Source organism: Lissotriton vulgaris, unplaced genomic scaffold, assembly GCF_964263255.1.
Source record: "Lissotriton vulgaris unplaced genomic scaffold, aLisVul1.2 SCAFFOLD_1445, whole genome shotgun sequence".
Classification (NCBI taxonomy): domain Eukaryota; kingdom Metazoa; phylum Chordata; class Amphibia; order Caudata; family Salamandridae; genus Lissotriton; species Lissotriton vulgaris.
Genome location: NW_028241043.1, coordinates 333,166 through 348,172, shown reverse-complemented (window position 1 = coordinate 348,172; position 15,007 = coordinate 333,166). Strand labels below are relative to the sequence as shown.

Below are 15,007 nucleotides of genomic sequence, written 5' to 3'. Positions count from 1 at the left end.
ACAGATATTCCCTCATTGTTGTAATACAAATCACATGTTAACCAACAAAGCACTATTCGTAAAGGATGGTTTTACAGTGTGTTCGGATGCAGAAGAGGAAAGGAAACAAATATTTTGAAAAGATGGTATTGGCATTGTGCCGGAATCTATCAACTACTTCCGTATAAGTAGCTGTGATTACATTACAACCGAGAAATAAATGAACTGTATTAAAAATCCATACAGGCATGTCTCCAAAGGTTGTGTGTGTCCCCATGAAAAAAAATATATATGCAGTGTATATATATTCTTCACACAATGTGTTTCTGCCAATTTTATCCATGTTGGAGGTGAATAACTCCATAGGCCTGAAAAAAGTTCCAAGATGCCCTATCATCAGTAAAGGGTCTTAAAGAAGGAACTACTTTATATTTTCGGCACAGTGTCTGTAAATTAAGTATCTTACTGCTCAATGCGGATCTCAGTGCTTTTGGTATAGTGCCCTCATGTCTATTACCAACTATAGTTCCTTTGTGTTTTAATATAGTACATTTATTTCTCGGTTGTAATGTAATCACAGCCAGTGATACGGAAGTAGTTGATAGATTCCGGCACGCTGCCAATACCATCTTTTCAAAATATTTGTTTCCTTTCCTCTTCTGTATCCGAACACACTGTAAAACCATAATTTACAAGTAGTACTCTGTTGGTTAACATGTGATTTATATAACAACAATGAGGGAATATCTGTTTGAATTACAAAACAGCTCAATTTTTGATTGGTACAAAATTTACTCCGTTTGTATACAGTGTATTACCGTAATAAGGATAAACCTGTATGAATTGTAGTACAGTTTAAGAAAATTTTGCATGTTACAAAATGGATGCCATTTTTGAAAGTGGCCCATGTACTCCTTTGATTTCTACTTTCCCTATGTATTGCAAGTCTCTACCCACAATACATGTGTGACCAAGCTTGCTTTGCTAGCAAAACGCGTAACATGGATTAAAAGACAACTTTTGGTAAATGCAACACCTCTGAGTGATCTCTTTATTGGACTGAATAATATATATATATATATATATATATATATATATATATATATATATATATATATCGATTCAGATCTACTATCGATCAATGATACACAGGTAGTCGAATCTTTCAACACTTTCTCCAGGGGAGTTAGCCCTACGTGGATCTTTCCTTTAAAGGGCCTGTGGGGTTTCAAGGCCATGTATTTTGTTTTTGATATAGTCATTTCTAGGTCCTTATGATCACAATAGACTTTAAACTTGTCCAAAAGAGTTTTCAACCTAATAGCAGTTTTATCTGGAAGTAGGATGTCAGTTGCGGAACATTGGGCAGGTGTAAACAAGGCATTTAGTTTGTGCTAGACATAAATGCAGTCCAAGAGAGTGACCCAAATATATATATATATTTGGGTCACTCTCTTGGACTGCATTTATGTCTAGCACAAACTAAATGCCTTGTTTACACCTGCCCAATGTTCCGCAACTGACATCCTACTTCCAGATAAAACTGCTATTAGGTTGAAAACTCTTTTGGACAAGTTTAAAGTCTATTGTGATCATAAGGACCTAGAAATGACTATATCAAAAACAAAATACATGGCCTTGAAACCCCACAGGCCCTTTAAAGGAAAGATCCACGTAGGGCTAACTCCCCTGGAGAAAGTGTTGAAAGATTCGACTACCTGTGTATCATTGATCGATAGTAGATCATCTTGGGCACCTTAAACAGAGAAGAGTGCATATATTCTAAAACCCAGGGCAGGTGCACCCTGAATGTTCCAATGCACAAACGTTTCTAGATCTGTTTTTCCAGCTCTAGAAGGTATATAAAGTCAAAGCACAGTCTTGGGATTATGCAGATATATCAATATTGGCTGTAGCAGGAAATGTCTTGGTCAGATCTATTTTTAATCCTCCATGTAGCACACATTCAATCCCTTTGTTTTTTGACATTGGATTATGCTGAATTGTGCACTTGACCATCTTGAGACCCCTTTGATACTCTGTCCGAATATGGCTAACTGAAGAACGCCAATATGTCTCACACATTTCCCTGGCTTCACCATGTAAAATCTTGGCTAGGTATTCTAGGACTCGAAAACTGGTGGACGGATCACACATCCTTACCAGCTATCCCCAAAGCCACTCTAAAAATATCCCGTGAGACTGTTTAGTGGACCAGATACAGTACAAGCCAGTGAGGGCATCTTACAGCTAAATACTTTAAATTTAAACCTTTAACCTCGCTACAGGTTTTTGTAGACAAAATGTATCCACTTCTATCAAGATTGAGGTATCGGTTTGGAATCCTCCACCTTAAAAGTTTTACTACCGATTGGTCCACTTCCTTATCTCCCAGCACGCTTTGTTCGCTCTGTAATTGACAGAAAGCAGAGAACATTTACTATTTTTCTGTCTGGTCCGTCTTGCACATAGATGAATTCCCTTTATTTGCTTTTATTTGGACCTGGCCTTGATTTGCCCACTTTAGGAATGTTCCAAATTGACACTGCTTGTCGCATTGTGGTCTCCTTAAGCAGGTATTTACATTGTGTGTGGGTTACTGGGAAACTGCTAGGCCTGCCGCTTTCAGTTTCCCAGAATTTCTGTACGGTTAAATGCTAGCTATCATATCCCCAAACTAAGCCCCCAAACTAAGAATGCTGAGCATGATACAGAATGAAAAACGTGTATCATTCTTATTTGTTCCTTTTAAATATTAAGGGTAAACATGTTTTATGCACTATTTTACGATTTGTATTTATTAAACAATACACTTTTTATTGTACTTTGTTTTTGCTTGTATGGTTTTATGCGAAATTGTCCGAGAAATAAATTTGTGGATAATGACTGTCTAATTAGTATTAACTGTGAAAGACACTTCATCTATCAAATGTCTCAGGTAATACAATATTGTGTCTTTTAATGTTATTGTTTAGATTAGAGTGCACATGACAGCACTTCAGCTGCCCTATGATTTTGGTGAAATTATATCACAATAGCAGTCACAAACCATGTTTTAGGGAACAAGGAAAAGCAGTGATGAAACCACAAGCACAATTCCTGTAACCAAGGTAGTCATCCCGCTTTGCAGCGGATAATCTACCGCTGACTCTAGCCCAAATCCAGAAAGGCCAGGGCAGGTGGGAGAGAAAACGGACACTGTCAGTCTGCGCGAGGCTAGGAGTTACTAAGCCCCATCTTCTAGTAAGTGGAAGAGCAGAGAAGTCCTGCTACAGGGCAGAGCTAGGATATTTTAGTTTATTGATCTGATCCAAAGCATAATAGATTGATGGGGTACAGGCGGTAAACGGAGGCACCCAGATACACCTCCCTACCCAATCAACTGACAGGTGAATGCAGTTGTACATTACCAGCCCACTCAGGTTTATATAAATACAGTACAATGAGCATAAGCACAGTACAGCATAAGGAACCCTCAGAAAAAAACTACCTGAGCTAAGCGAGACTTGCTCAGACTTTTCCTCTCATGAGTTGACCTAATATTACTCATCTATGGATGTCGTCCACCCTAGATGGTAAAGGTGATGATTACTCCTGGATTGACAAAGTTTCTTATCCAGCTCCTTCAGGCAGAGCAGACACTTCCTTGTCCTAGATTGTATTCCATTTTTTTTGTTAAATACACTATTTTGGACACAGAAAATCAAAACCTGCCTGATGTATCTCATCAACAATACCACTGAACAAAGGAACTTTACCTTTGCACTAATCACTCAAATATGACATAGTGGAAAATATTTCTATTCCACATATTGCCTACAGACCTATAAAAAGGCCCCGTTGCAATTTCACAGTCTAAATAATTATCAGTCATATGGGTGATCTCACACCTATTCAAGAAATATATTAGACTGGAAACAGGACATTTGTTTTTAGCATGGCTGAAGCACCTTTAGGCAGCGTAATGATTAAAATGTGCAATGTCAGTCTTGGTTCTCACTACCTAAGTGCCAGGGAAAGTCATAAGACTCACTTATTGTGGCTGGATCCCATTTGCCATATGTATGACGTTTGTGACATTTATGGCATTCATTATAATGATCACACACTTTATGAAGACATGAAACTACTTGAAAAAGGATGTGTATACTTTGTGTGAAGCAGCATTTAGAAGAGAACTGGGCTGGTAGGAAGCCTTCCAAATTCTGGACATGCGAATGTGTATAGACATATGCATGCCAGTGACGTTAGAACTTCAAGCTTTACCACTCAAATAGTATAGAACCCAGGTTCACTGATACTGGTGACACTATATATACTGGAATTATTTTACGTTCAGTAGTACAACTGGTATCTAATTCAGAGCAGAATTTATTCTAAAACACTTGATGCACGAACCAGTTCAGGAGACATGTAGGGAAGCGGGAGGCTCGCCGAGATTTGAAGAGTTAAGATCTCAAATTACCACAAAAAAATTATAGTTCACTTTTGAAAAGAGGCCTTAAAAAATATGCCTTGGTTCAAAATTCTATAAAGTTAAATACAGGTGCTATGGAAATGAGAATTTGAAATTTCGAGCAACATCATTACGTCTCGATTCAGAGCTAAGGAATTTATCGTGTAAGTGGGGAAATCCGCAAGAATGAAGATAGTGACACATAGGAGGCAGAATCGAGGGAGTTCCTGCCAGGAGAACTCGGGAAATTAGAGAGAATTAAATGACTCGTCATTATCTAGGCGAAAGACTGTCTACAGTGTGCTTTTGAAGTTTTACTTTAAAAGTACATTTTGTATAGAATTTTTGTAGAAAGAGCACCTGACCCGGATCACTGTAAGTAAACATTACTGAAGTATTAAACAAATACAATATTTAATAAAGGTTCATGGACAGGGATACGTTTTCTATATTCAATTTACGGATCCAAATATTATTTGGTATTTGATCCTTTAGAGAGTACTGTAGACAGTTTCTGCATATTTTGAGATCTATAGTGATCATATTAACAAGTTTGAAATGTAAAACTACTGTAAGGGTATTGATGAGAGACTATTTTGAATAGGCTATATGCATAGAAAAAAACTGTCATAAAGGTTAAAATATTGATAATGATTGGATACCACCAAAGGTATGTAGGTAATTTAAAGCCATACTGTCCTTCATAAAAAGGCACTGAAATGCGGCAAAAGTCTTGGTGGAGTGCGTCACATTTATCAGTAAACAATAATCGCCTGGGATTTGCATAGTTCTTCATGTTTTTTTGTGGATAGCAATTATTTCTTGTGAAAGTGTATTAGTCCAAGTTGCACCTGCATTTGCCTTTAGGTATTTTGCAAGCAATGCGACACGTTCACAGACACCACTGATCAGTTGCTGACACGTTGGCTCATAACATAAGCGAAGCACACATGCAAAACTCACAGACCACATTGCGTCTTACCTATGGATTTCTGCCTTCTCATAGTGCCTCGAGGAATGCCCAGAAAAGGACCTTGGGGACTACCCGGGACTGTGGGTGGCATTACTGGAATACCCTGTCTATCATACATTGACTACAAAAAAAGAAAACAAAATAGGCAGACAGGATTAAAATGACAAGAGATCAATCAATAAAAGAACAGCATCAATACAATCAAATTAATTTTGAGCGATTGTCAGCTCGTTACTCCAACTAAGCGAATACACAAAGACCACGTATTCCTATCTATTCCATGTACTTACTTGTTCATCTCTGCACTGTGACCAAAGCTCTCAATAGATGTTGTTACTCTATGTTTTTTAAGCTTGATAGAGGAAATGTTTTATTTTTCTTCTGTGACATTGAGAAGTGATCACAGAGCACATAATAGATAATCACCTGACGTTTCCCTGTAGGGGACATATAAGTGGAATCCTAGCGATCATTATTATAATCGGATCTATGACAGAATATCGACCACAAAAATATCGACCTACAAGAATATCGAGTCAACAATATCGAGGGCAAAAATATCGACATCCTATCTACAACATGGTAAGTACAAAAATATCGAAAAAATAATATCGTTGTAAAAAATATCGATGTTAAAAATATCGATTTTTTTTTATATATATAAATGTAAAAGTAAGTATATAACACTAATAAATAAAATAAACATATTTAAAAGTATCTAATAATGTTTAAAATTAATAAATAAAAATATATACAGTAAAGATATAATATATATGTACTAAACAATAAGTATTAATAATTAATTTACTAAAAATACCCCTTTACCCAAAAACTGAAAACTGACCCAGAACCCTAAAAATACCCCTTTACCCAAGAACTGAAAACTGACCCTGAACCCTAAAAATACCCCTTTACCCATGAACTGAAAACTGACCCTGAACCCTAAAAATACCCCTTTCCCCATGAACTGAAAACTGACCCTGAACCCTAAAAATACCCCTTTACCCATGAACTGAAAACTGACCCTGAACCCTAAAAATACCCCTTTACCCATGAACTGAAAACTGACCCTGAACCCTAAAAATACCCCTTTACCCAAAAACTGAAAACTGACCCTGAACCCTAAAAATACCCCTTTACCCATGAACTGAAAACTGACCCTGAACCCTAAAAATACCCCTTTCCCCATGAACTGAAAACTGACCCTGAACCCTAAAAATACCCCTTTACCCAAGAACTGAAAACTGACCCTGAACCCTAAAAATACCCCTTTACCCAAGAACTGAAAACTGACCCTGAACCCTAAAAATACCCCTTTACCCAAAAACTGAAAACTGACCCTGAACCCTAAAAATACCCCTTTACCCATGAACTGAAAACTGACCCTGAACACTAAAAATACCCCTTTACCCATGAACTGAAAACTGACCCTGAACACTAAAAATACCCCTTTACCCATGAACTGAAAACTGACCCTGAACCCTAAAAATACCCCTTTACCCAAAAACTGAAAACTGACCCTGAACCCTAAAAACACCCCTTTACCCAAAAACTGAAAACTGCCCCTAAACACTCAAAATACCCCTTTACCCAAAAACCCAAAAATGACCCTGAACCCTAAAAATACTCCTTAACCCAAAGTTAAATAATATTATTTAATTAGCAATTAATAATTAATTAACAATAACAATAAAGTAAATATATTAGCACATAAGCTGTAATTAATATAATTTAATAATTATTATCATTTTTCCCCAATTAATTAATTAACAGTAACTAAAAATTATATATAAATAAATTACTCTAATAATGTAATTAACTAACTAATATTATTTAATTACCAATTAATTACTAATTTAAAATATGTACCAAATTATATAAATTAATTAACTAATTAATATTAATTATTTGCCAATTAATTAGTTATAAATATTTAAAAACATATATTAATTAATTAATTATTATTAAATTACTCCCCACCCTATTCCCCTATAAACCCACATCCCGCTACAGAAAATATATATCAATTAATCAATTAATTATTTCCCAATTAATCAATATTAATTAGCAAATAATTATAATTAATTAATTAATCCTACTAATTATTAATCAACTTACCATAATTAAATTACTTCCCACCCTATTCCCCTATAAACCCACAACCCGCTCCGGTACTAAACATCAAATTTACTTATAAATTTCTATATTATTATAGAAAATGTATACACATATAATAGTAATTATTTTAAATACTTAAATTAAACATATAACACATACATAATAAAAAACTATAAAATAATACAAATATCGATATTAGTGTCATCGAAATTATTAACATCGATATATATGCTATCGATATTACTGACTTCGATATTACTTACATCGATATTAAGTATTTCGATATTACTTACCTTGGGTCGATATTCTGTCCTACGATATTCTTGCCTTCGATATTATGCTCCTTCGATATTACAGACTCGATATTATGGTAAGTCGATATTTACAACTCGATATTTTGACTGTCTACCATTATAATCTTCTTAGCTCGCATTACAGATGATAGGTATATAGATGGTATATAGATGAACTCAAAGACTGATGCATTTACTACAATACCTATCAGAAAATGCATTCTTTTATCAACAGAAATATAGCAGTGAAAGTATGCATGGACTCCACACAAACTGAGAAACACAAGATGCAGTGAATATGTTTAATTGCATAAAACTTGAATCCTGACGGCTTACACCTATTTTATCCCTATTGTTTCTTTGCATATTTTAACTTCCAATTTAAAAAAACACCTTGATTGTTCTCCTCCTCTATCACAATGATATATATTTTAATATGGTTAACTAAAGAAAAGGGCAGTGTGCCTTCAAACCTTTAACAGGGTTAACAGAGGAAAAGGGCAGTACGTCTTCATTCCTCCTACGCTATATATCATGACATTTATCAATTTGTCTTCATTTTATAAAACTCTTACTGTACTGCAGATCTATCCCATGTACTTAATGACTTGCATATAGTTACTCTTTTTGTTTGTACGACTCTCAAATGCCACAAGATTACTCATTTCTTGGAGCCAAACATCTATTTCCACTTCAAATTCGAATTTCGATTTTCGCAAGTTTACTCTTTTATTTTACCATGATTAGTGATCTGTGGTTTTACATCCTGTACTAACATGCACTTTCAGCAGTAGTAGGTGGTACACAATTGCATTGATAAAAAAAAGCCCAATAGGGAAAAGCCCTTCTAAATACACAACCATTTTTGTGCTGTGGACACTGATCTCTCAAGCATCTTTATTTTTAATATAATATAATAGAAAGTCTTGGAATTATGCCACCTGAGATTTGTAGTCCTCGTCAAATGTAAACCACTGGCACTGCAACATCCACTCCTACCAACCAATAGTACAGCAACATTCTCGCCGACCTACACAAATCTGTACCTAATCTCTATTAAGTCATCAGATAGGTTTCTGTACATTTTCCTGTAGGATCCATGTCCTATATCCACATATGCCTCAAAAAAGTATTGAGAGTTCAAAAATTTATAGCCTAAATCCTATTACAAGGCGTACCCACACGTACACTAGTGGAGCAGGTAAAGAAGACACACTGGCATAGGTATATGTACCAAGACAAAGGATCTGCCTCACATGCTATAACTACAAAGGCCAAGTGGGTTGAAGCAGGAGTGAATGTTGAATGAGGGATCCATAACTCAGCCTAAAATAATCACTCAAAACATGACAGTCACAGAGGGAGTCGTAAACTGTAGTAATGTCTTTAAACAATGGTAGGCTAGATAATCTCCCCCTGAGAAGCAGTAAATAGTCTTTTTGTGGATGCCTGTGTTTTTACTGACATGTCTGACATGTTTCAGTCGAATTGCCGTTTACTGGAAAAGAAGTGGTTGACATGGGTACCTTCATATGGCTATCCCTGAAAGGTGTTGAACGCAGGCAGGGGAATGTAGATATAATATGAGACTTCCCTTTAAAGCTAACCTCAGTAAGTCTGACGAAGAGGTCACACTTCCCTTTAGCTCTTATTAATTACTACCTTGGAACAGAACACTGGCTCAGGACTTCTTCAGGATGTGGTGATTTAATATTTTAACACATATAAGAGTCTGAAGAAGAATCTCATTGCCTGAAAAGAAGGTAAAATACTCCACTGAACACCATTGATATCCCAATACAGGAGGGAGCCATGTTATCTTAGCTACAGTTATTCCATTGGCTAATGCGAAGTCACGGGCTGAAGCCTCATCAGGTGTGAGTCAACTCAATATGGGATGTTCAAGGATGTGAACTATTGGTTCTAGCCGTGAATGACCATGCACTGAATCAACATAAATTCTAAGTACCCAAGGCTGTATGTATGTTTATCAATAACAACCTCTAACGTGGCACAATGTCATGTCAATCAGGAGCAGGCTAGGATTTATTTTGTGGTGCAGCCTCATAAAATCATTCATAAAATGCACAGATAATCTGAGAAGCCACACTTGCAGATCCATAATAAGACCAAATCAAAATGTAAGCACAGATTATCCCAATTATAGCGCACGACGATTATTCTAGAAGCCGTAATCTCCTTTTCCCTCCATAAAACACTGTGTGGACACTACCATCTTGTGAACATCTCCTCCAAACAACTATTTTGTGAAACACAGCAATTAAACTAACTAAAAGGCACTGTGAGTATGTTTAGCAAAAGACACAAGAACCCTGGTTTCTGAGCTGTCCATCGTGAAAGGAGATGGCCTACGTCCTTTTGATACAGAGACGGGCATTGATCTAGGTACAGCTGAATTCACATTCTTTCACGGTTCGATTCAAACTGCACATTTTCACATCCACAAGGACTATCATAAACCAGCAGAAGGACATGTTGTTGATAGATCACTGTGGGACTGGCTTTTGCTTCTTGTAGCTGATTGCTGCTTTTTTGAATTGGGGGGGCTAGTGTGAGAGGGGTGAGATGCAGCTTGATATCACATACTTTTAGCAGGGGCTCTGCAGTCACCGCGGGTTCTCTGCATTCATGTGGGATCCCAGCAATGAGAAAATGCAATGCGGAAATTCCACCACGAGTTTAGAAATCCTGCAACGACCACGGATCCTCCACCACAAGTGCGGAGGCTCCTTGCGAATCAGGTCCTCAGTATATAAATAAGATTAGATCAATATATTAAAAAATCAAAATCATTTTATAGGATGCTGCAAAGCATCGGTAACTTGTGTGAGGGGTGCAGTACAGCCTCAATGTAACTAGATTGGTTTGTCACTCACTTGGCTGGCACAGAATAGCAGTACAGTCCAGTTCCCATTCAGCTGCGGCCCACTGGGATGTCCCATGCAGGCTACCAGGAGCAAATCATTTGCCGTCATCAGCTCATCTCATGTAGTAGCACAAATGATCTACACAGAGTCTGGAATGTCACTTGTAGATGAGATGCCTGGTAGCTGAGTAACATCTTCATTGCTCAATTAGGGTCAGGCTGCTCTTTTATAGAAGGGGAAAGACTACCTTCAGGAATGGTTTGAGAATCCACAGCCCTCTAATTAAAAGAGAATCTTTCTAGTGAGAGCACTTCCTCTACTTGAAAAAAGGCTAGATTTGTCCTTTGTTCAATTATTAGGTCCTACCTCACTTCATGACAGCAAAGGCCTGACTATTTTCGATATGGTTGCTCCCTGTCTCGTAATGACACAGCTCTTCTAATGAAAATGATAGCACGGGGATCCTAGGCCATGCCCTCAGAACTTCGGAAGCATGGCTACAATCACCCTCAGTGCCACTTTCAGTACTTTAGTGGCCCAACTTTCGGAAGTCACAGCTGTGAGTACATTACTGGATGAGCATGTACTCTACACTACCTCCAACCTACTTTAGCAGGGTTGATATTAGCTGTCTTGTTCCACTAAGAAGCACTCCCAATCCCACCCCTCCCAATGTTCTAATGAAGTTGACCAAATCTTCCCGTTCTAGTTCAACACGCATGGGTGTCCATAGACCCTTTAACTTATATTTCCAAATTTGTGTTCTGCTTGTCAGTGATTGTTTGTCCTGCTAATTTGCCTTATTAGTTTTCCATGCGCCTCAGTGGTTGTCGCCTTACCTGTCCATCCAGGAGGGAACCAGTGACTCAGGAAGGTCAGAGTAATTGGGCGAGGCAGGCAGATGTTCAAAAGCACAGTCAATGTACCAGAGCAGATTTTCCTGTACATGAATCACTAATAAACAGTCTTCATGCACACTCTGTTGTTTCTCAGAGACTGAAAGGGCCAGTACCTGGACACGTAGTTTTGCTCCAGAAAGTAGGGCTGGCTCAACATTTTCTAGGCTTCAAAACATTTTTTAATGGGTTTGTAGCATTATAGTGGCTATATTTATTAATTTGAGTCATAGAAATAATTAAACATTAAAAAGTAGTAAAGCTTTGTAAGAATGTGACTTATTATATGGCGTAGTTGTGCAACGTAACTGCGTAATAATGTCATTATTCAGTTTCAGGTGCATTCACCTTAGTTTGCAAAACCTAAGCTCAGTCCTGGGTTGCTGGGGAGTGACTAAACATTAAGAAGTACCAAGTACAACAAATAAGAAGAAAACCACCCTTTTCTCCCTTTATGTTAACGATATTGCAGCCTATATGGAGAATTGTGATAATGACTCGCCTCGATTGGGGGGGGAACGAGTAGCGTCCCTCCTCTTCGCGGACGACACAATCCTCATTTCACATACACCACGGGGCCTCCAGACCTTATTAGACAGGTTCCGGCAATATTGCATCTCAAAAGGGTTAGAAATTAACATAAAAAAACAAAATATATGGCACTAAACCCGCACAAAAGTTTTAAAAGAAATTTAATGCTAAACGGCCAAAAACTAGATTACGAACATAGCTTTACCTATTTGGGGGTTCTACTAGATTCGTCAATGGGATGGAGTCCACAGCTAGAAAAATCAAAACTGGTGTTTAAACAAAATTGTCTTCCAATATTACAAAGACACAATAAAAGTGTGAACAAGGCAGTTACCCCAGCAATAGAGATTTTTAGGTTTTAGGTACAAGGTTCAATCAGCCGCCCTGTATGGGGCAGAATTATGGGGTCCAGTATGTAGGAAGACCTTCGAAATACAGGAGAATAAGTTTATCAGGGGACTATTAAAAGTACCTAACAATACTCCACTGATAGCTTTATTCCTAGATTTAAATATTAAACATACTGACCATCATGTAACGCTGAGACCACTATTACTATGGGTTAGACTATGGATAACCCCCGAACTGATTGACTACAAAAATGGCCTGAATGAAGTCCTGGATCTAGACAGTGGCAGTAAAATCTTTTGGTTTAAACACGTAAAAGCTTGGCTAACCAAGATAGGACTAACCCATTTTTGGAATGAGCCGGAGTCTTTAACTACGGCTTCTAAGAAAATTGTCAAACTGTAATTTTGGTCCTATGTGAGCCATGAGTCTGTGTACACAAGAACTCATGGCCCCCTAACCGAAACATTTTTAATGGCCAAAAATGAGGCTTCTTTTGAACCATTTCTCGATGAGATCCAGCCACCTTTGGCCAAAACACTGTACTTAAAATACAGATATGGAACTCTGAGGACAAAGGCCACTGAGAAAAGTTGGGGGAAGACAAACAGCGATTACTGCACCTTGTGTACAAATAACCAAAGGGGGGACGTTTTACATATACTGTTTTTTTTGTCCCAGTTATGGTAATGCAAGGAAAAATGGATAGTCCCTCTGTGTCACAACATTGGTTCTACCTCCCATAAGGAAGCCGGCAGAATCTTAAGTACGGATACCAGCCAAGTAATTGTGTTCGGAATCAGTAAATTCTTATTGGCTGTAAATTTTATTAGACAGAAAGTGTCTCTTTCTTTTTAAAATGCTTATCTTATGGACTTGCTTAAACCACGAGTCATGTCCAGTTAAGTTGTGCGAATTTAAACTTTCTCTTGCCTTGGCCGTTATAAACTCAATTTAATGAATTTTTTATCTGAATTTTAAACTTTTATACATATTTATTCAATTTCTGTGATAAATTCCAACCATAAATAGTGTGTCTTAATATGATGAAATGTAGTATTGATATCAGGGTGTCCTATTATGATGAAATGTAGTATTGATTATTGATTCCTGATGTGATATTTTGTATTTTATTGTATATCTTTTATGTTGCAAAGCAACAAAATAAAGATTGATTGAATTGAATTGAATTGAAGAAGAAAACACAGCAAAATAAAAATCTGACATCAATGTATAAAAATACATTACATTTTTATCTTTCAACAGACACCTAAACAACAAGAATGTAGTGATCTGGAGATATGAATTTTAAAAAAGAAGCAATAAATCCCTACTTTTTCACTCAGCACAAGAAATCCTTGTAATTGGCTGTGATAGAGGCTTAGGATTCCAACAACTGCCAAGTTGAAAATAACTATATTGGAACTCTTGGGGGTGCCACCTCCGAAAGAGGTCGAGTCACGCAGACCAAACATATCCAGGGGGGCAGTTACCTGTCACTGTTAGTTGTCTCCCGTCCAGTACCAAATCCTTAGGAAGCACCACTATTGAAGTCAACGAAGTGGTCCTGATGCAAGCCGAACATGATGCTAAATATGCAAGGGATACTTGGACGGTGCAATAGGCCCTTCTGTAGCCACCTCATTGGTACTCAAGCTTGGGTGGTTGTCTTTCCCTCAGGGGTCAATATCTGACACAAACAGTTTAACCTTTAGTTGGCAATAACTTTCTTCCAGGGTGATCAAACTGCACTTTGATGGCCTTCACTGGTCCTGCGAACTCGGGGCTACCTAGTGAGATTCATGGCTGCTTCTTGACATCCAGCAGGGCTCAGGATTCTGGGCACTGGTTTCTCAGGAGGGCATGTTTCTCAGCTTTATGGCTCTTTGGCTGTAACTCTGGAAGTTACCCCTTATGTCTGGTACTTGTAGGCAACTCTTCCACAAGCGTGGATCTGCATGCACAGGCCTCTCTTTGCCGGGCCTCATTAGCAGCAGGTGCAGTCCAGAAAAAACTCCAACGCATCCAGAACGCATCAGCGAGACTCATATTAGACCTCCCTCGCCAGGATCACATCACCGAACACCTAAGAGACCTCCACTGGCTTCCCGTCAACAAAAGAATTACATTCCGCCTTCTCACCCACGCACACAAGGCCCTCTACAATCTAGGACCCGAATGCCTCAACACTCGCCTGTCCTTCTACAAACCCACCCGCCAACTAAGATCGTCCAATCAAGCCCTTGCCGCGGTCCCGCGCATCCGTAAATCCACCATGGGCGGCAGATCCTTCTCCTTCCTTGCCGCCAAGACCTGGAACTCACTCCCCACTCACCTCCGTCTTACCCAAAACCACAGCTCCTTCAGAAAAGATCTTAAAACTTGGCTGTTCGACAAATAATGAACCCCTTCCCCAAGCGCCTTGAGACCCTCTGGGTGAGCAGTGCGCTATACAAATGCTTGAACTTGAACTTGGTGCAGTCTATCTTTGCAGGGTCCAGGGAGCAGTAGGGCAGTCATTCTTC

General features: G+C 38.1%; 1 protein-coding gene across 1 annotated transcript in view; it reads right to left on the bottom strand.

Annotated features, from left to right (window-relative positions):
* SHANK2 (SH3 and multiple ankyrin repeat domains 2) overlaps positions 1-15,007 on the bottom strand; it is a 208,203-nt gene that overhangs the window by 93,475 nt on the left and 99,721 nt on the right. The window contains exon 7 of the mRNA XM_086948018.1: positions 5,418-5,529. Within this exon, the coding sequence (XP_086804144.1) occupies positions 5,418-5,529 (112 nt within the window). The remainder of the gene's footprint in view (positions 1-5,417; positions 5,530-15,007) is intronic.